A 21546-nucleotide genomic window follows, 5' to 3' on the forward strand; every position below is an offset into this window, starting at 1 on the left:
CAAGACTCTTTCCCTTATTCCTGAAGGCACTGATGCCTGCAGACCCCATAGGGCTGGTAGGAGATGGACAAAAGGCATTTGACGTTTGGAGGGGGCTCTTAACAAGTATTTGTCTTTATTATTCAGCCTGACTGTTGGCACTGTGGTTTGAAAAGGAAAGAAAGTTTGCTCTTCCCCACGGCTCTGCCTGGTAGCAGCTGTGTGACTCTGGGCAAATCACTTGAATTTTCTGGGCCCATTTTCTCCTCTGTTGAGTGACAGCCATAATAACTAACTCATGGAGCTGTTGTGAAGAATGAATGAGAAAATGCACATCGGAGGCCCTCTGCATGGCGGAACGTGTAGTAGGACCTGAGTGTACGTTAGTTCCCTTCACTGCCCATCCTTGACTTGAAGTCCCTCCTGGGTAGTGCCCAGAACATGGCCTGGTTATAGTTGGGTTTGGGGCTGTCTTGAGCTGGGTGTGGACAAGCCCTGCAGGCAGTATAGTTCTAAGACTAGCGCAGCCCTGGAAACTGGTTCTGAGCTGGTCGATATGGGTCCTTAAGCTATCCTCCCAGACCCCCCGAGGGGCCAGGTAGTGAAGCCACTCCCTCAGTTGTGCTCTCACTAGATGATGCAGGAAGAGGAAGGTGTTTTGCATTTCAGTCCCCACTTATAACTGTGAAACCCCAAGCATACAGAGTAAAATAAGGCAGGCAATAATAAAACACCCTGGAGCCAGCCAGAGATGCCAGTGCCCTATGAACAAAACCAGGTGGTTAAAAATACTGGAATGGATTCCCAGGAGATCCTGTCACATTCCCTTCCATTTCCGGAGACAGGATGAGCCGCTGTCAGGCACGGTGCAGCATGGAGAGGATTTCATTGTGTGACATGGGAGATGGGGGTTCAAGGCCAACACCCAGCACCCCTTCCTGCTGTAGGCCTCAGGGATCAGAGCTTGGGGAATCTGGGTAGACTCAGACTGCTTGTCTGGGACCTTGCTTTTCCCACATAAGTATTTACAAGGCAAAGAGAGCAAAGACACATTTGTTCCGGGAAGAGAATGCCCACAGATTAGATTGGTAAGGTCTGTGCTAGGACCCCAGAGTGGACGCAGCCAGAACGCCACATTCCTGGATGGCCCTGCTTAATGAATCACAGTCAGCTCGCATTAGTGAGCAGAAAGCTGCTGACAGCAGGAGCCAGTCTTCTGCTCATGTGCCTGTCTCTCTCCCCTGACTGAGGAGCCGAGAACTGCACCCTGGGGAGAGCAGAGGAAGTTAGGAAATTAATCCAATTGGAGGGGTGAGCCCCCCCTTGTTCCACTCCCCAAGCAACAAGGTTACTTTGCAAAAAGGCTTCAAGGAGATGACCTCTCCTTGGGCCACTGTGTCCAAGCCATCCTCAGCAACACCCAAGGACCCCTCAGGGCTCAACAGGCTGCTGGGTGAAGTGCTGGCCGGTCAGGGATGGGAGCTCACAGTGATGGGCTGTGACGTGCCAAGTCCTTGACGTGTGCTGTTGCTCCCAACTTCTACCATTTTACGAAGAGGGTAGGCGTGGAGAGCTTGCATCTGGCAACAGTGGAGCCAGAATTAGAACGCTGTTCCCGAGTCCAGAACCAGCCACTTTCCATTCTCCCCTGTTGTCTCCCATAGTGATTTCCTCCATCCAAATCCTCAAATCCACCCAGAGCCCAGGAGGCAAGTAGCTACCCATCCCTTAGACTGGTGTGTGGGATTCCTGGATACTCGCATTGGGCAGCAAGGACTGGGGTCTCTTGGGTCACTTCAAGTAACAGGGACACCTGGGAAGATTTTGGGGGACAAGACTCATGAGTGGGCATTGCAGAGTCCGGAATGGGGAGGTCATGCAGAACCCAGGGCAGTTCTGGGGGCCACAGCACTAGGGGCTCATGGACGCACTCGAGCATCTCGCCTCCAGCATGGCTTGCTAACCCCATTGCCCCTGCCTCTTTCTGCTGCTGCTTCTGCTCAGCTCTCTCCACAGTCTCCCAGCTCAGATCCCAGGGGAATCTGGGCGGTCCTGCTAATCATCACAGTGGTTTGGACAGAACCCTTGAACCTGACCAATCACCCATGGCCTCTCCCATGTGTAAGGAAGAGCCCGAGGCTGAGAGCATGGCATACGCTCTGACCAGCCTGTCTGATGCCTGTCTAATCACATCTGATGTCAAAGATAAACAAAGCTGGACACCAAAGTGGTCGGGACTGACCTTAATCAGTATTATACTAATGCAATAGGGAGGAGGCCAGTGCAAACTGAACTTAACCTTGATTTATACACAGGTGACAGGGCGTGTTAAAGGGAGGATGAGGGGACAGGGAGGGGGGCTCAGTAGAGTCAGGGATGTGAAACTACAAAAAACACAAAGAGGATTTGGTCCCTGGGAAGCCCATCTGGGGTTGCGAACGGGAGCTTGTCCAAGGTTGGCTCCTCCGTCCCACAGCGGCTGGGAGGCGGGCCTCATCTTCAGGTACCGGCCGCGGCAAACAGCAATTCTCTCAATAACCTTGGGTTTTCTCAGGCAGGAACTTTAAGGGAGGCCAGGGTCATCCTAGGGATGTGGCCCTGAGCTCTTAGAAGCTGTTAGTGTTTTGTTCAAGTCTGTATAGACCAAGGTTGAAGCCTAGTAGCTGGGAGGGCTCAGAGGAGTCTGGCTAGCGTCTGGCCAAGGAGAGGACCTTTGTCACTGACCCCCTTTGCAGCCTTGGGAAGTGAGTGTTACAAGCCATGAAATGAGGAAGAGAAAGGTTTTTAGTGCTCTAAGCCTTAAGGCTCCTTGACTAGCCCCCTGCCAGTCCCCTCCTCCCGGCTCGCTGCAGAAGCAGCCAGTGCTTTGCAAGGACATCCCTGTGGTCGTGGTCCTCCTGTAAGGCTTAGGAGAAGCCAAACTGTTCCTATGAATCGGTGATAGAAACATTACAGTTCAAGGGTAAAGTAAGGGGTTTTTAATGTAACTGTCCCGTCAAAAGGCATCTTATACCAAAGTGGTAAAGCTGAATCAGTGGGCCCTGCCCGGAGGCCTCACGGACAATGAGGACTCTGGGAGAGAAAGGGAGGTATACATGGGTTAAGTCTCCAGTTCAGGCCCCCGGTCTTCTACTGACTGTAGGATAACCTAGAGGGAGACACCTCACTTCTCTGGGCCTCCGTTCCCGTGTGTATCACATGCAGGGTTTGGACTGTGTGATCCCCAAGTCCCTGCCACCTGGCAAATTCTAGGCTTTGCCATCAATTGGGATGATTAGAAAAGCCCCAAAGAGTGTGACTGTTACCTGAAAGTAGCTCTGTGCCCTAAGTGGTGGTGACATCTCTAGCCCACAACTAAGCTCAAGGAAGCTGTTACTAGAGATCCCCAGAATTTGCAAAGTGTCCCAGCCCAGACACCAGGCCTTGATCTCCTCTGTGATCTGACCCCATCAGCCCTACCCCCTTTACCAAGGGACTGGGTCAGGACTGGAGCAGATTGGGGTCCTGCTGCAGGAGGGTGGATGGGGGCCTCAGGGTGGTCCCAGGAGTGGCCTGAGAAATGTGCAGGGTCAGTACAGCAGGTCAGAGAATGAAGAGGCGGCTTCTGTGGTTTGGCGCTGCAGCCAGGCAGAGGGCTCCAAGCGGAGATTAGAACTGCCGATGCTCTGGAAAGCTTGCTGGTGAAACGGCTGAGCTCTTTGATCTGGGAGCATGGAAGCTGCCCAGCGGGAAAGGGCCAGGCTCCTGCCCTGGGTCCCCGGCATTAACTCTTCCCCTCGGGTTACACAGTGAGACAAAGAAATGATGTTCTTGTCTGGGTCTTGATTTGAAGGGACTCTTCACTGTCTGCTTCTCTGTATAAAAGGGGAGAACCCCTGGCCCCAAATCTGGGGTAGCAGGCACAGAGGAACATCTGGCCCTATGAACATCTGGGTGTCCCTGCCATGGGGGTTGGGGCGTTATAAGGGAAAGCTCTGCCGGAGACTTAGTGGGTGAGGGACTGGGGCAAGCTGTCCAGTCAGAACGCTCTCCACTTGCCCCCCAGGGTTTTGGTGAGGAAATGATACTCGGTATTTCCCTTAAGCTTAGGTCTTCCCCTCAAGAGATGGAATACTTGGCGGTGCTCTTCCTGCAAAGAGCAGGGTGGGCGCCGGCCGTGTGGCCACTACCGTCCTCTGCGTCTACAAACCGTGGGCACATGTCCAGGTGGATTCCAGTCTGCAGGGAGGGACTGCAGAACAAGAGACAGAGTTTGATATCCTCTTCACCAAGGGGCTCCCTTTATGAATGAAAGTCAGGTGTTCACACGGGCACAGCTGGGGGCAGGGTTTTCTGCAAAGTTACTGATCTACATTTTGCCCAGGGAAGCTTTCCCAGGGCTCACTGAGGCGGATGTGAAGAAGGAAGTAAAGGGGCCTGTCAGTCAACACAGGGCACATAGGGAAGCCACATGGAGTCTGGGAAGCCTGAGGTGGCCATGAGCACTCTAGACCTTTGCCTTTCGGCTGGGCCACCCCCTCTTTCTGTAGGTCTTGGCCTTCCTGAGTTGTGGGCAATCAAAAATCCCTGCCTCCTATTTTCCCCTCCTGTCATGTGCAAATAGAGGTATATCTTTGACCTCAAGGAACCCCCAGCACCCCTCGGGGCCACTCTGGGTGGGCATCTGAGGAAGCAGCTCCCTGGACTTCCACGAAATATCCTGAGGGGGTCACAAGCCAGGCTGCAGCCGCCTCTCAGACTCCTCATCTGATTATGTGGAGGCTGACATGGCTGTGGGGGAGAGTGGTTCAGTGCTTGGTGGGAAAGCTTTGCCCTGGGGCAGAAACTGCTGGGGAAAAGCAGAGTTTAAATCCTCTGCACACAGAAACCCAAACCTCTTAATAAGTCATGACATCCTCCTCAGGCTCGGAGGCGGGGTCACTGTTGCAGTCATTTGCTGATCCCCCATGTGCATTCCGGGAGGTGGCGTCATTGCTCAGGCCTGAGAAAGGCCTGCCTGCCGCCTCGCCTACTGCTCCTGAGAAGGCCAGGGTGCTGTTTATAGGCCAGCCCCTTGGACTGTCTGAGTCCCTGGACCGGGGTAGTTGGTGTCTTGATCAGATCAGACCTCAGCCTAAGGTTTTCCCAAGGGAGGTATCCACGGAGCTGAGCTTTTGTTAGGAAGAAATGGATACAAAATCATAATGCCACGTCCTGTGAGACAGAGCTAGGACAAGATGTGCTGTCCGGTTCCGATCAACCCTGGGGAAGCAGTGTGACCTTCAGAATCACTTTCATTCTTCGGGAGCATGCAGCATCTGCTGACCCCATGGGCAGGTGACTGTGTTCTCCCTCCATTGTGGGGAGAAGTGCTGAACCTGGGGGGTCTGGGAACAAGTGACAAAGCAGACTCCGGTGTTCAATGAACCAACCCGGGGTGGGGGCGAGGGACAGGGGGCAGGCCTGGGGATCACAGCTTTGCTTGGTGACTGGGAGCATGAGGCACCGACCAGGGACCTCCTTGAAATTGACACTGTGAGCCTGTAACGATGGTTACCGTACGTTTCCGATTTTTTGAAGTTGTCCTGTTTCCAAACACTCTTTCATCACTTCTATATACATTGACGCCTCCTGGGAATTTCAATATTTGAGCGTCCAGATGCCATTTTCCAGACTTCCTCCAGCACCCACCATAATCGTATGACAGACCACATCCCTGCTGTCTCACGTAGAGTCAGTGTGCCAGTAGCCTGAGTCCAGAACCCAGGACCGTCCCAGCAAAAGAAGCCATCAGCGAGTGAGTGACTAGACAGGGCTATGATGTTAATAAAAAGGGTCTTGGGATGATGACTAATTCTCCCTACAGGCTCCTATTATAGGCCTACACTCTGGGGTGCCCGCTAGACAGGACCTGCCCACCAGGGTTCTCTTACCTGAGCTCCTCCATTCAAGCATGCCTTCATTTCGCACAGCTTGGATATCTCAGTATACCAGGCACAGTATCAGGCTACAGGCTCTATCCTCACAATGCTCAAAGTGTCCTAAGAAAATAAATAGGCAATTATTATATGTAGTAAAAGCTACCAGGGGAGGATTTTTGGGAAATGGGGCATCTAAGTTGAGATTGACAGGACAAGAAAAGCTTAGACCAGAGTACAGAGAGGGGTTTTTCTGGGGTGGTGTCTTGCCTGAGGGTTTTAGCCGCAGGCAAGTTCACTGTGGATTCAGTGAAACTGAGAAATGACAATGGAACATTCTAGGGGTAAAAGGGTTTATACCCGGCTTTGCTCTAACAGCAATAGGTCGGGCACTAGGATAATGTCTGCATCCAGCAGTCTGTAGGTCCATAATCCACTTCTGTCTCTGCCTCCACCCAGAGCACTGGGCAGAGCTCTTTATATAGTAATTCAGTCAATAATAGCTTATTGCCTACAGGTGTGGAAGCAGTAGTCCAGCAGCAGGCCAGTTGTATCATCAAATAGTTTAGGGTCAGGTGAGGATCCTGGCCATGGGAATTTCCATTTTCCCCACAGGTGGGTAATCCATGTTCTCCCTCAGCTCATTCAGGTCTCCTGTCAAGGCCTTCCTTGTGCTCATCCAAGATGATGCCTCCCCTCACTCTCTGTTCCCGTTCTGTATTACTGTTCCCCTGTAAGCACTCTTCACTACCTGCTCATAGTTAGATTTTTATTTTTGTCTCTAGTTTTATCACTGTTCTCTCCCACTAAAGTATCTTTCCATGAGGACAGAGACTTGGTTCATGGATGTACCCATAGCCCCTAGAACAGAAGCAGGCCCCTAACAGATGGTCAGTCACTTATTTTGCTAAATGAAGAAGTGAATGGGGTGAGTAGAGGCTGACCAGAGCAGAGAAGATAAGGGAGAGACCTGACACCTGAACTCTGCTGGCCTGCTTAGGGTCCCACAGCGTCCCCCTGTCACTTCTCCCTCTGGGTATGGGTCACCCTGAGGCTTCTGCTGGAGACCCCCTGGCCTGGCGTGGCCCATGCGCACCCTGACAGGGTGCTGACAGAGGAGGGGCAGGTCGTGAGAAGGCAAGGCTGGCGTCTCAGCCTGGGCCCAACCACCCAGGGCCAAGCCCCCAAAGGGCCAGGCCTCACTCGCTGTCACCGGCTCCAGTCAGCTTGTCATCGTTGCTCCCCGGGCAGCTTCCCTGTCTCGGGCCTGGTCTCTGCATCTCTGCTTCTCTCCGGGTTCTCCTTCTCCAGGAGTTCTATGTTCTCTTGCTCATGCTCAGCCTTTTTGGACAGCCTGCTGGGAGTTTGTGCTTTCAGTAAATCCCTATGGGGAGAATGGTCAGGGATGAAGGATGCATAAAAAATGGCATGAGGCACTTTGAGGAACCTCTCAAAGGCGTCACACCATCATGTTTCAGAATTGGGAATGGGTGGTTTTCTGGTGACTTCTCTAGTTCCCTGTGCAGATTATTCTGTGGTTTCCCCAGCCCAGGCAGGTGGCCAGTTCTAACTCCTCTATTCTCTCATGTGGGGTGGATTAATTCTGCCATTTCCTCCAATGGCCTACAAAGGTCTTCGCCAAGTCACAGTCATTAGTACGGGGAGTCCCACCTTCTCACCAGGCCACCTGGCCAAAAAGAGAAAAAAACAGTCCAAGGGTACAGTATTTATTGGGAGCAAAATTTGATAAGGTTTGCTCTTTTCTCTGGCAGTTTACATAGGGGTTTTCTTGTATCATGTCACTCACTTGTCATTGTGTCATAATAAAATGTCCCCACCTTCCTCCTACATGTGCCAGGTGGTTTCTGATGACAAAAAAAGACAACTTTGATCTCTTCCCTGGCCTTGAAGTCACTGAACACTGATGCTGGAAAGAACCTTACAGGCCATCTAATCCTGTCACTGCGAAATGCCAGTCTACACACATACATTACCTGGGAATCATTTGGGATACTTGTAGCAAATACAGACCCCTGACTCCTGCCACCAAGATTTCAATCCAGTAGGTCTGAGTGGACCCAGGAATCTGCATTCCTGATTATTTTGATGTGTGGCCAGACTTACCCAATGACCACTCTAAAGTCTGGTCCAGTGAGAAAACTCAGGTCCCCAAGGGGTAAAGATAGCTCCCCGTGAGTGAAGCGCAAGCAGGGTGGTGAAGCGTGTTAGGTGGCATATCCAGAAACCCAAGCTCCCAGCCAGAAACCCATACTAACTGCGTGTATGGCTCTGACACTGACTTCCAGCCAAACTCTGGCTTTGAGATGATCTTAAGCCTTTTTCCAGCTCTTCTTTGAGTCCCCAGTATCCCCTTGAAGAAGTAGTGCGATGCTCTGTAACCCCAAAAGAGTGAATTCATTCATTCGCGCGGCAAACATTTACTGTTCATTTCCTGCAGCCAGGCTCTTATGCCAACCAGAGTTTATGCATGTGACAGGGTTTCAGCCCTTAGAGAAATGAATGCAAACTAGGATCTGCTGAGTATCTACAAGGTGCCAGGCATTGCGCTCATTTTATTTAATCTGTACAAAAGCCCTAGGCACCGTCCCCATGCCACAGTTGGGGAAATGCCCTCAGAGAGGCCACAAGACTTTCCTAAGGTTATTCAGGTAGAAAGAAGAGCCTTCTATGTGCCAGGTGCTGTTTTAAGCTCTTTTCATCTATTGCCATATTTCACCAATACTGTGATGATGCATTTTAACATCTCTGAAATCTGGAAGCATCTGGCAAGTGACTTAATTTGCCACTGTAGCTGTCAGGGCTTTGTCCTTCTTAGTAGCAGTGATGTGCTAAAATAGTGACGTGCCTTACAAAAAGTGGCGTCTCAGATTTGATGAACTACTGTTGCCCACTTACAGACAGTAAGTGGCCAAGCCAGAATTCACCCCCAGGTCTGTCTGTCTTCAAACATTTTTGTGCTCACAGCCTATTGGGAAAGTAGACATGAGCCACGGAACCCAGGACTCAGACACTTCCTGGGAAACTGTCCCCCCCACTGAGCTGCACAGCAGGCCACCTGCCCACAAAGTCTCAGCCCTCCCTTGATTTCCGCTGTTTCCTCTGCCCCCTTCTCCCTGGCAGGTATGACTGCTGGCCACCAGGTCTCACAAAGGTGGAGAGGAATCCAGCCATCACTATTCCTTTGGTATTTACCCAAATGAGTTAAGAACTTATGTCCACACAAAAACCTGCATAGAATGTCCATAGCAGCTTTATTCATCATCGCTAAAACTTGGAAAAAACCAGACGTCCTTCAGTAGGTGAATGAATGAATAAACCGTGGTCCATCCAGACACTAGGATATTATTCAGTGCTATAGAGAAATGAGCTATCAAGCCACAAAAAGACATGGAGAGAGCTTTAATGCATATCCCTAGTGAAAGAAGCCAATCTAGAAAAGCTACACATTATATGATTTCAACTAATGTGACATTCTGGAAAAGGCAAAACTATGGAGACAGTAAAAAATATCTGGTTGCCAGGGAGGTGGGCATGGGGAGGGCCGGATCAGCTGAGCACGGAGGATTTCTAGGGTGGCGAAGCTGCAATGGTGGATGCTCGTCACTGTATGTTTGTCCAAACCCGTAGGCTGGACGCCACCAAAGAGGGAGCCCTAAGGTAGGGATTCTGGGTGATAATGGCATGTCAGTCAGTGCAGGTTCATCGATGGCAGCACATGTCCCCTTCTGGTGGGATGTGGATAATGGGGGAGGCTTTGGAAGGGGGCGGGCAGAGGGTGTGTGGGGAATCCTTGTACCATCCTCTCGAGGTATATGCCGTGAGATCTGCTGGCCTGTTCGTGGCCCTGACTGTGGCCCCGGCCCTGCCCTCCCCATGCGGGATGGGCTGGGGGCACAGAGCGGGTCAGGGAAGGTCCCGGGGCAGCCCCGGGTGCCCAGGGTGGAGTGGTGACGGCGAGCTGCTCCCAGCAGGCGGTGTGGAGGCCGTGACGATCCGGCTGGTGAACGGCTCGGGCCCGCACGAGGGCCGTGTGGAGGTGTACCATGACCGGCGCTGGGGCACCGTGTGCGACGACGGCTGGGACAAGAAGGACGGGGACGTGGTGTGCCGCATGCTGGGCTTCCGCGGCGTGGAGGAGGTGTACCGGACGGCTCGATTCGGGCAAGGTAAGGCGCCCCGAAGGAAGGGGACGTGGGGAGGGGCCCTGGAGTCCCCGGGCTGGCCTCCTCTCCAAAGCCCGAGTCCCCTGGACAGCGGTCCTGCCAGGGGCTCCCTGGCCTCCGCCCTGGTACTTCCTGCAGTGGGAGGTCCGCTGTCCCTCAGGTGAACCAGTCCGCCTGCAGGCAGTCCTGAGGACGTTCTTCCTTTCCTTAGACTGACTTCCTTTCTTGCCTCCCGTCGGATTCCCCTACTGGCCCTTGTTCTCATCCCGCGTCTCAGGGCACTTGTCTAACCCCCGGCCACGCTGTGTTACGGAGCACAACATACAACGCTTGGGCAGCACTCACCGTGTGCCAGGCTGGGTTCTAAATACGTCACAAATGCCCACTCATATAATCCTTACGACACAACAAAGTGGATGCAGATATCGTCTCCATTTTCCAAATGGAAGAAGCAGGCACAGAGGGGCTGAATAACTTATCCAAGGTCACACAGCTAGCAAACATCAGAGCCGGGGTTCAGAGCCGAGCAGGTGGCTTGGGAGTCCACTCTGCTGGCTGTCCCTACCCTCTGAGTCTGCCCTTCCTCAGGTGACTACCTCCGGATACTTCCTTTTGTCCTCATAGGCCAGTTTTGAAAGCCTCCACCATTCCGGTTGCTTTCCTTTCCGTGAGCTCCAGCACACGGCCCCTCCCACGGTGGGTACAGGAGCCTCTGCGGGTGTGGCCCCTTCCTGGGCGCACAGCTGGCCTGAACCGCCGACCCCTTCACTGCAGCTTCGGTCCCCATCCCGGTGCCATGTCTGCCGCAGGCTTGCTCTCTGTGCCAGCCTGCCCGGCCGCTCTAACAGACCCCACGGACTGCGTGGCTTAAACAACAGAGGTTTATGTTCTCCCAAGTCTGGAGGCTGGCAAGTCCAAGATCAGGCGCGGGCAGGGCTGGTTTCTCCCCAGGCCTCTCTCCTTGGCTTGTAGACGGCCATCTTCTCCCTGGGTCCTCAAAAGGCCTGTGTGTGTGTGTGTGTGTGTGTACCTCCAATTCTTAGAAGAACACAGATGGGATCAGGGCCCAGCCTAATGACCTCATTTAACCTTAGTCACCTCTTCAAAGGCTCTATCTCCGAACCAGTCCTGTTCTGCAAGGCTTAGGGCTTCAACGTAGGAACTGTGGGGACATAATTCAGCCCATGACCCTCTCTGTATGCCGATAGGCTTACTGGGGCCATCACCCAAGCTGATGTGAAAGTTTACACACAAACTAGGGGCACTTAGGACGCACCCACAGACGTGTGCTCAACATCCGGAGCCTGGCATACACGTGCACACTCAAACATAAGCATTCATACTCACACGTACTTTTTCGTCCAACAGACCTTGAACTTGGAGAAACCTGTGTTGACTCACAACGATATCAATGGTCCCACAGGCACACAGCCAGTACTCCCCACACAGACTAGCAGGCTGACCTTGGCTGTGTGCTCTGGTGGCTTCTCCACCCTGGCTCTTGGGGGCCCCATCTGGCACTTGAAGGCTCTGCAGACTCTGTGATGTGCCCTCCAGCTCAGGCCCCTGGGACTTGAAATGCCCCCGCTCACTTGTCAAGAGGACCTGAGCTCTGGCAGGTGCGGGGAGAGATCTGGACGGAGCTGCTCACGCTTAGTTGCCAAGTCCCCCGGGTGACCTGGGAAGGAACAGCGGGCCCCCTGGGGGAGCCCCTTGCTGCGCAGAGGGTACCCGGCCCGTTTGCTGTCTTGCCCGAGGCTGCGGCTGCCCAGCCCACTGGCTGAATGGCTACGGCCCTCAGGGTATGGAGAGGAGGGGCCGACTGTCTTCCATGTAGGAAAGTGAGCCAGCTCACACCCAGCCTAGTGGTGGGACCCTCCACTTCCCACGGCCCCCATTAGACCTTAGTCACTCTCATGGACTGAATGTGTCCCCCCAAATTCATATGCTGAAACCCTACCCCCCAGAATGATGGTATTAGGAGGTGGGCCTTTGGGAAGTGACTGGGTCGCGTGAGGGGGAAGCCTTGTGAGTGGGGTCGGCATCCTTATAAAGGGGCCCCAAGAGGGCTCCCTCCTCCCCTTCCCGTCAGGATGTACACCCAGAGGGCCCGCACCAGAACCTGACCACCCGCACCCTCACCTCAGACTCCCATTTCCAGAGCTGTGAGAAATAACTGTCTGTTGTTTCTAAGCCCCGCAGCCAGTGGGACTTGGTCCCAGCAGTCTGAGCAGATGAAGACAGGCACGCTGACTGAAAGTGGCTCTTGGTGAAATCTGTTGTGACAGCTGGCAGAGAGCAGCTGACTGTCCCCACACGTCCTGGCCTCTCTACTCAAAGGCCAGAGCGTGGGGGGAGTTCAAAGCGTCCAGCTCCAGGGAGGGCAGCCCACCGGGAGCGTGCCTCCCTCCCACTGACAGCTCGGGGCTAGGTCTCCGCCTGTTTTCTTCAAGGGAAATGCTGTTTTCGTTTACATGAGAAACAGGAGCAGTAGGAATGGTCTTCGCTTTTCCATTGTTGGCACCAATGAGGGCTTCTTCCTAAGGAGCGGAAATAAAACCATTTTAGAAAAAAACCCATAAACTCTTTTAGAGAAGCCGCAATAAGCCGTCTGAATGTCACGAGCGTATCAGTCTAACACCCTTGTGCAGCCCGTTTCATCTACCTGGACGTTTGTATGGTGTGAGGCCCTAAAATTACCACTTGACTCTTTAAGCCAGTCAGTGGGAAGTCAGACTTGCTTCCATGTATGCATCAAATGTGCACTTTTATTTCCCCACCACCGTCCATAACTTATGTCATGTGCTATTCGAGGCCTTGACAGGTAGGCAGGCCAGGACTGAGCGGCTACGCAGAAGGAAAGAGAAGGGCCTGGCCCAGCTGCGCTGCCTGGTGCCCTTTCCCCCTGCCCAGCCTGCATGCTTTCTTTGCACAGTTGCTTCCAGGCACCTTCCGTGGTCGGCACTGGGGCCCGGGGTGGAGTGAACCTAGTCTCCAACCTCAGTGTGCTCAGTTTATAGAGGGCAGAGCAGACATGTCTGCAGATTCTGAACAGCATGGTACAGGCCCTCGGGCCCTGGTAGGGGCCGGGCAGCAGGCCCGGGCACCCCTCAGACCACAGTCAGCCTCCTATCCCGGGTGCCCCGCCTCTCAGTCCCAGCTCTTTGTCCCCACTGCTCTTGCCTTAGGAGCTCAGTCAGGGTAAGCAGTGGTCAAGAGCTCAGCAGAGACCTGGAGCAGATTTCTTAACCCCTGCTAGCCCCAGTCCTTCCACTTTCGCTGGCCCCTGTTACCTTCTCCTGCAGCTGCCAGGGATCTTTCCAAAATGAGGAGATGCTTGTGTCCTTCCCCTGCCTGCATGCGCAAGCGGTCTTTTTGCTCTCAGGATCAGATTTGGATTCCTCAGCTTAGTACCCCAGACCCTCGCTAATTTGTTCCCTGAGCCCCTATCCTTCAGCCACATGTGTCCACTTACGTTCTCTGAGCCTGCGTAGCAAATTGACGTCTCCCTATCTTCTCATGTGCTGCTCCTTCTGCATCTACTAATGCCGATTCAGCTCTTAAATTCAGCTTACTTACCATCTCCTGCGGGGAGCTGTGCTGTCTCCTTCCATCCCCCACTCCACCCACACCCCCCTGAGGTAAGCACCCCCACTCTGTGCTCCCACACATCTTTTGTGCAGATCTATGGCACCTCTCACACGCTCCTGATCTCTGACCCATGTGTGAACATCAGGAAGGCTTCACCCTGACCGCTCCAAAACCCTGGGATATAGTAGGTACAGTGTAAGTGTGAGCAGGAAGGGAGGGAGGCAGCGAGAGAGGAAGGAGCTTCCATGGCTGCCTAAACCTGCGTCCTCCCCTGTGTAACACAAGAAACTGCCAGTCTCTGGCAGGTCTGGCACTGGTCTGGTACCATAACATTTTTCCTGGACAATCAATAATGAAATTATCAGTTTCCCTGGGAAAAAAACAAGGGAAGACCCAAATGCAGGAGACTTGAAGATGTTTTATAGTTTTAAATTGGTCCACCCGGCTTCTTTCACTTAGCATAATACCCTCTCCATTCATCCATGGTGCTGCAAATGGCAAGATTTCTTTCTTTTTTATGACTGAATAATATTCACTAATATGCTATTGTATATCAACTATACTTTAATTTAAAAAATGTTTTTTAATTGAATTGGTCCAAGAGTTTCTGGCAAGGGAGCAGTGGGGTAGAGAAGATGGAGGGTAATGGCTGGAAGAAGGTCTAGGGGGAGATGGATGGGAGCTGAATCTAGCCCAGCGGGGAATTAGTCTTGGACCTGCAGAAAAAACCTTTCTGTGAGACAGACAGACAAAAGGAGGTAAGGATGGGTACAAACGCAGACAGACTTACAGGTGGGAGTGCAAAGATGGAGTTGTGAGTATCCACTTCCAATCATATCAGTATTACCACTTTTTTCTAAGATAAAATTTGAATACTGGGAGATAGCTTCATGCAAGGGTCAGCAACCACTAAAAGGCCAGGTAGTACATATTTGTGAGTCAGATAGTCTCTCACAACTACTCAACTCTGCAATCGTAGCATGAAAGCACCACTGACAAAATGTGATCAAACAGTGGGCTGTGTTCCAATAAAACTTTATTTACAAAAGCAGGAAGAGGGCCAAGTGACCCAGGGATTGCCACCTCCAGCTTAGTGTTTGTTCTGTGTGCTGTGTACTGTGGTTCTGTTAAGGAGGAAGGACTGGACAGGCTGGACGTCAGAGGCCTGGGTCATTCTCTTCCCCTTAGTAGTTGTGGGACAAGTCACTTCATCTTTCTGTGGCCTCTAGTTCTAAAAAATCTATCAGATAGTGGTCCTGCCTCCCTCTGTGTGAGGCTCTGATGGAAGCCTGCAGGATTCAGTGTAACTTCTTCCTTTTATTAATATGAATGTACATAAACATTTAGAAGCTCCAGTGTTAACTCCATGAGGCAGAGGTGTTTTATCCTTTTTGCTCACTGATGTAGTCCAGACACCCAGAAGAGTGCTGAGCACAGAGTAGGCCCTCCAGTATTTATTGAATGAACAAATGAATGGTAAGGATAAAGTCGCATCTGGTAAGTATCCTTACAGTACCACTTTCCAACAGCCCCTGGGGCTCTCAATATCAGAAACCCCGGCCTCTGGCCTCAGGTTTGCCTCCTCCAGATGAAACATCACCCCGCTGCTTCATGTTTCTCACCTGTAAAGTGGGGGGCGGAGTACCTCCCCTGCTTCCCTGACAGGCCTTTGTTGGGGAGCTCACAGAGAGATCCTGCTCAGCAGTGCAGACCTAACAGAGAGCAGGGCTTCTCAGACTTGAATGCGCATATGTATCCTGGAGATTTGGTTAAAATGCAGATCCCACTTCAGGTCTGGTGGGCTCAAGGCTCTGCATTCTAACAAGCTCCCAGGTGATGCCTGCGCTCCTGGTCCTCAGGCCATGCTTTGAGTCATCAGATGTGGGTTCTCAAGCTAAAGTGATGATCAGTACTTGGGGTCACAGGAGCTCCAGGCTCTCTGATGTGCTGAGGAGCAGAGATGGTTTGCGGGTTGCTGGCCCTTGGGCAAGGCCCCACGCCGTTGCAGTAACTGCAGATACTCAGTGCTGCTGATTTAATGACCCGATTCTCATTTTATTAGCTCTTGCATGACTGAACATTAGCCAGAACATCTTGGCTAAGCACCAGCTGGAGTTTGGAGTTTCATGATCCTACATATGCATCTGGGATGGTTACCTTGGGCCTGTTCTGTATTTGTCAGTCTCCTTTATTTGCTTCTTTATTTGGTTTGGGTGTGACTAATCCCACAGAGCTCTTGGGTCTGCAGCCTTTTTCCTGGGTAATTGGTAAACTGACGTGTTTTCCAGGAGACATTTAATCTGTGAATTATTGCTCAGCCTCAAAGGGTTTATTGTGTAAGAGACCCAGGGTATCCGGCCAGAGAAGAGGTTCTGGAGAAGAAACAACATCCAAGAAGACAGTGGAAGGAGGCCCCTCCCAGCCCTGTCCCCGAACTCACCGCCCAGCAATCCCATGACAACACAAGCCGGAAATCTCTGCATAACAAAAATGTCTAAACCACTTAGTTCATGCGGTGGATTTAGTGGGCGGCAGAACGGCTTGGATGTTCCCTTGATGTTCTTTGTAAAGGGATTTCTCCCGTGCAGTTCAAGAGCGAGTGACAGTGTTAGGGTTTTAACAGTCACTCCTAACAGTTCGTCTAAAAAGACAGGTGGTCTGGCTGCTGAGAGATGATGGGACAGAGAGGAGACAGGGCTAGCATCAGGGTATGGTACTAATCCCTGAACTACCTTTTTTGTAGGGTTTTGGTAGATTTCAAAGGCCTTTAAAATGCAGGCACGATTTATTAACTCATCTGACTTGCTCAGGTCGACACATCCTAATGTTGGCACCCAGTCCATGACCTTTAATCCCCATGCTTTTTGGTGCCAGCTTATAGACCTAGCAAGTTAGAGGCGGGTGCTAGAGTGACCAACAATCCTGGTTTCCCTGGAATTTCAGTACTGAAATTCCTGCATATCAGGAATCCCCTCCTGGTTTTGAAAGTGAAGTGGCCCCAAGGGTGGGGTGGAGGCATGCATCGAGCTCTGTCCTGTTTACTGTAAATCCTACTGCTTTTGCTGGATCAGTGCTTCTCAAACTTTACTGCATAACCACCTGGTTAAAATGCACATTCTGGTTCATTAGATCCTGAGTGGGACCCGAGATTACGCATTTCTAACAAGCTCTGGTTAATGCCCATGCTGCCTGTCTAAGACCACCCCTCAGGTAGCCGAGCTCTAAGCTCCTGCTGCCCTGGAGCCCCAAAGCTCAGCCGTCCAGCGGGCTCCCAAATGGACTCTCGTCCTCTGGAGCGTGGCCCAGCCACCAGCCCAGAGAGCCCCCCAGATCCACAAATCATGGCCCTGCCAGTTCATCACTGGGAGCTCTGGGTGACTTCTGGTGCCACCCTCTCCCCTGTCCACTGACCCCTGCGACCCCAGACAAGCGCTCTCCAGTCCCTTCTGCTGCCCCACCCGGCGGCCCTGTTCCCCTGACATCCACAGAGGGACCTCACTGCCAAGTTTATGTCTCTCGAGGCCCACACAGAGTTCCAGAATGAACCAGAATGTACATTTTAACTGTATCTTCCACCAAGCCCTGGTCAACTAATGGTTCCCCTGAAGGGGTACCTTCAGACCAGTAGTTTAGTTTGGTCCCCTTAAGAGCTGGGTCAGCAAGACTGGCTGTACGCAAAACTGAAATAGACTGTTTTAGAGACCTTGTATGTTGGGGAACAGACTTAGTTACTTGTGGTTAGGAATGCTCCCGCCTGTCATTAGATGCACGTCTGGTTATAATGCTAAATTCTGGGGCTCCCTGCCATTACAGCGCCACAGATTCAGTGGGCGGCATGCGGGAGATTTAGTGGGTGGCAAAATGGCTTGGATGTTCCCTTGATGTTCTTTGTAAAGGGATTTCTCCCTTGCAGTTCAAGAGTGAGTAGAGTTTCAGAACCATCAGGTAGAGTTCCAGATCATGAAAAACGTAGATTATGTTTTGAGCTCATAGAACGGGAACACCTGCTTTAAGCTTCAGAACACTGGCGGTAATGTTGGCACTGGCACATTTGGTTACGGGGCGCTGGGTCTGTCCAGGCCAGGATCTGACACGGTCCCTCCAGTTAGGCTCTGCCTGAGGATTCGTTAACAAGCACTGCAAGATACCGTGTCTCAAAAGCCGTGAGGTGCCTCATGTAAGGTGCAGGCCTGGGAGGCAGCAGGGCTCGGGCTTGAGTTCCAACTCTGCCACTTACAGGCTGAGCAGCCTTGCACCAGGTGCCCTCTGAGCTTCAGTTTCCCGACACCTATCTCACAGCACCACGGTGAGAATGGAGGGCGATCACATATGTAAGATGTCTGACACAGAGGAGATGCTCAGTAAATACCACCATCAATCATTGTTATTCTGTCCTGAAGAAACTGGGCCTAGAAAATAAGTGTTTAGTCTTGCAGGGTGGAGAGGGCATGTGGGAGCCATTAGATGTGAGACTTGCCAGCAGAACCCGGGGCAGCCTGAGCAGAACGATGCTCCTGTCTCCCCTCTGTCCTGCCTGCCGGCCTGTCTGCTAAGAAGCCGTGTTGACTTGTCTCTGCAGGCACCGGGAGGATTTGGATGGATGATGTCGCCTGCAAGGGCACAGAGGACACCATCTTCCGCTGCAGCTTCTCCAAATGGGGGGTGACAAACTGTGGACATGCTGAGGACGCTGGGGTGATGTGTAACAGGCACTGAACGTGGGCGCAGCCCCAGGTCTGGGCCCTGCTGCCACGCCTCCTTCCTGTGCCCCTGGGGTGGGGGCGTTGCTCGAGGCTCCCCTCGCAGTGCCTCTGCCCTGCCCAGTCCAGCACCCCCCACCCCTGTATCCCTATCCCAGGACTTTGGGACCCTGCTGTCATTCTCCTCTTGGACGTCTGCTCCAAAATGCAACTCTGGGATCTACTGCCGGTCTCCCTCTTCCACCAAGGACCCTGCTTGTAGAGCCCTGACCAACTGGATCGCCATTTTGTCAGCCTTCTGCGCACCATGCATCAGGCCTCGGTCGTGCTGCCTTTGGTCTGTTAGTTACAGACGAAAGCTGGGATGATGTGAGGGACACATGCCGCAGTGGAGGAGGGAGGGGGGTGTCGCAGGTCACGCACTCTTCAGATAATTCCCAGACCTCGGTTAGGCCAACAGTTTCGACATCTTCCTTCCCAGTAAGAGACAATACTGAATGATGTGTTCCCCTCTTTACTCTGCCTCTGCACCCCATCTGTTAGTTTGGGGAAGTGACATACAGGAAAGGCCAGCTGCAGGAGCCCCAGGGAGAGGCAAGTCAATCTGGATTTGCAGGAGTGAAACGAACATCTGCTGAGTGACTACCATGCGTGCTACACAGTATCTTGGTGCCAAATCCATCTATCCACTTTGCAGTGTTTCCACAAGGCATGTTAGCTTGGTGAGACCTTACCTCCAGGTAGCACTTAACTGACCCATTCTCCTGCAAGTCCGAAGACTGAGAATGACCGAGACCATTGTGTCCACCAGAACCTTAGTGTGTCTTGGCAAGGCTTGAGCCAGAAGCTCAGGTGCAAGACACGCATGACTTGAAGGTTACATATTCTAAAACCTATGGGGTGTCTGAGTGCAGGTTCAGATGTGACTGGCTCCCAGGCCAACCACCTGCAGAGGAGGAAAGCTGATCTGGAGGCTGACATGGGGGCTGTCCGGGTTAAACCAAGACCTGCACTCTCACCTGGCCATCAGGGAGAAAGCCAAGGCACCAGCATCTCAGAACTTGCTGGAGGTGATGATGCTGAGCCTTCAAGGCCTCTTTGGGTGCCACCCTTTGGTCAGGAGATCATGTGTCCTAATGGATCCTGTAAGAGTGGAAGGAAATAAGGGTTCCCTCTAACCTCTGGGGGAAGAAGGGGCCATGGGCCTCTACAAGCCCTCTCCTAGTGACAGGGAGATCATATTCTGCTTTGGACACAGGAGGTCAAACTAGGCCATATATGTGTTCTAGGACTAGGGAGCTACATGGTAGTGAGTAAGCACAGACCCACCTCACCTGGGGGAGTCACAAACTCAGGCCTCGGACACACACTCACCTGTCATGCTGGGTGAGCATCGGCTTGCCTGGGAAAAGTGACACCTGGGACCCTCCATGTGCAGAGCCGGCAGAGTTCCTGGCTGATAACTAAACCAATACATGCTATTGGTTGTTCTTTGCTTACAATATGCTTGTTATTCACTGATGTCCTAATGATCAGACACTCTCCTTCTGACCGATTGCTCTGTTTACATAAAACGCATGTACTCATGCACTTTTTCCGGGGCCAACATATGTATGCATATATAAACACGGCACTCTTTACTACATAGCGCAGCACACTGCAAAGCTTGCATTTAAGAAAGAAAACGGTAAAGGTGGAAAGATGGCACACTGAACAAAATTAATTGCCAAGTCAGTTCTGGCAAAGAACACAGTTATCCCACCGGTAAAGACCCACGTAACTTTCTTCCTTGATCTTTTCATTTGGGAAAAACAGAAGTTTTGTTTTGCATCAAATAAAGATGACAGTGATAAGTGTTTGGACCTTAAAATAAAAGTCTACTAGTTTACATGTCTACATACGAAGACACGGAAATAACCATGGGCCTGTATTTCAGGGACTAAAGGAAATTAGGCCTGGCCTAAGGTACATCAGCCCTTTGCAAGAAAGAATTTCAATAAAGCCAAAAAAACCCTGTCACTAATGAGAGTTCCATCATATTGTTTCTCATGAAAACCCGGTGAGCACGCAGAGGATGGCGAAATTGATGGTCTGATCATTTCTCAGTCGGGTTTGGTAGAAGGGGTGGCTTCTGAGAAGTTGCCTTGATACTTCTGGGGGATAATAAACACATTCTCATGGTGGAACATGGTGTCTCAAGCTTTATTAGGTCACGTAAGAAAAAGGACCCAAGTAACAGAACAACAATCAAGGCCCAGCTTATGGGAGAATTTCTTCTGTATTTGATAAAGGGAAGAACACCTGTCTATTTCCTCACATCTTTGGATTTCCTGCCTGGGGATGTTTTTCCACTAGAGTTCCATTCACAGGTAAGAGGACCATCCAGAGATGGGTACAGGGTCTGTGAAGTCACTGGGCCTTATCACCTAAAGGGAGGCAGGAACTCCCAGGCACAGGACCCGGGCGGTGTGTGGGGATGGCCCAGGCCACCGCACAGCCCTGGCCCCGTACTCATAGCTGGTACCTGTGGGCAGACCTAACAACTTCAAGCTTGCAATAGGTCTTAATATTTGCTAAAGGAAGTCCACAAAGTTAACTTCTGGAAGACCACAGAGAGGGAATCCTGTTTTCCTCCCCAAGAAGCCTGGTGATACCGACCCTGAAATCACTGTGGTTCCCTTCCTGTAAACAGCCCCATGGAGAAGGGCAGCGGCCCCCTCATGTCTGCCCTCTCTACCACATACAAGGCACCACCACCGCCCTCATGTCAAGTGCCTGTGAGAGCAACCTCTGGGGCCCACATGTGTGCTGTAGTTAAGCCAACCACTGTAGTGGACCTGATATGTGGACAAGAATTACAACTAGGTTACCCCTTAGTTTCTTCAGCTATATTGTTTTATGACAGCAATTCTAACATTTCTGTGAAATGTCTAATGTGTGACCCACTCATCTTCCCCCTCTCAGAACAGCTCTTCCTTCAGCCTTTCAGAGAATGCCCTCCCCTTTCCTTCCTTTCCCTCTCCTCCCCTCCACCTTTAGCTTTTTGGGGCTGAGATATGGCTCTGACTGACTCCAGCTTTATTATTTATTCCCGTCCACCAACTCACCCCCACCCCTAATTAGAATAGGCTAAGGAACTTTCAAGGAAGAATTTCCATCCCCCGAGTAAGTTTCCACTCTGGTTGGGGGGGACAT

At 51.9% G+C, this 21546-nt stretch overlaps 1 protein-coding gene across 3 annotated transcripts in view; it reads left to right on the top strand.

Moving 5' to 3' along the window:
• The window catches only part of SCARA5 (scavenger receptor class A member 5), a 108120-nt gene extending 87583 nt beyond the window's left edge, over positions 1 to 20537 (top strand). For 2 of the 3 annotated variants that reach the window (XM_057506925.1, XM_036889086.2), the window contains 2 exons: positions 9869 to 10063; positions 18231 to 20537. In XM_057506925.1, the coding sequence (XP_057362908.1) occupies positions 9869 to 10063; positions 18231 to 18367 (332 nt within the window). In that variant the 3' untranslated portion in view covers positions 18368 to 20537. Of the gene's footprint in view, positions 1 to 9865; positions 10064 to 18230 lie in introns of all 3 variants that reach the window. The other variant, XM_036889085.2, reaches the window with a different exon arrangement.
• The last annotated feature ends 1009 nt before the right edge of the window (positions 20538 to 21546 follow it).

The sequence above is a fragment of the Manis pentadactyla genome, chromosome 1, assembly GCF_030020395.1.
Source record: "Manis pentadactyla isolate mManPen7 chromosome 1, mManPen7.hap1, whole genome shotgun sequence".
Lineage (NCBI taxonomy): Eukaryota > Metazoa > Chordata > Mammalia > Pholidota > Manidae > Manis > Manis pentadactyla.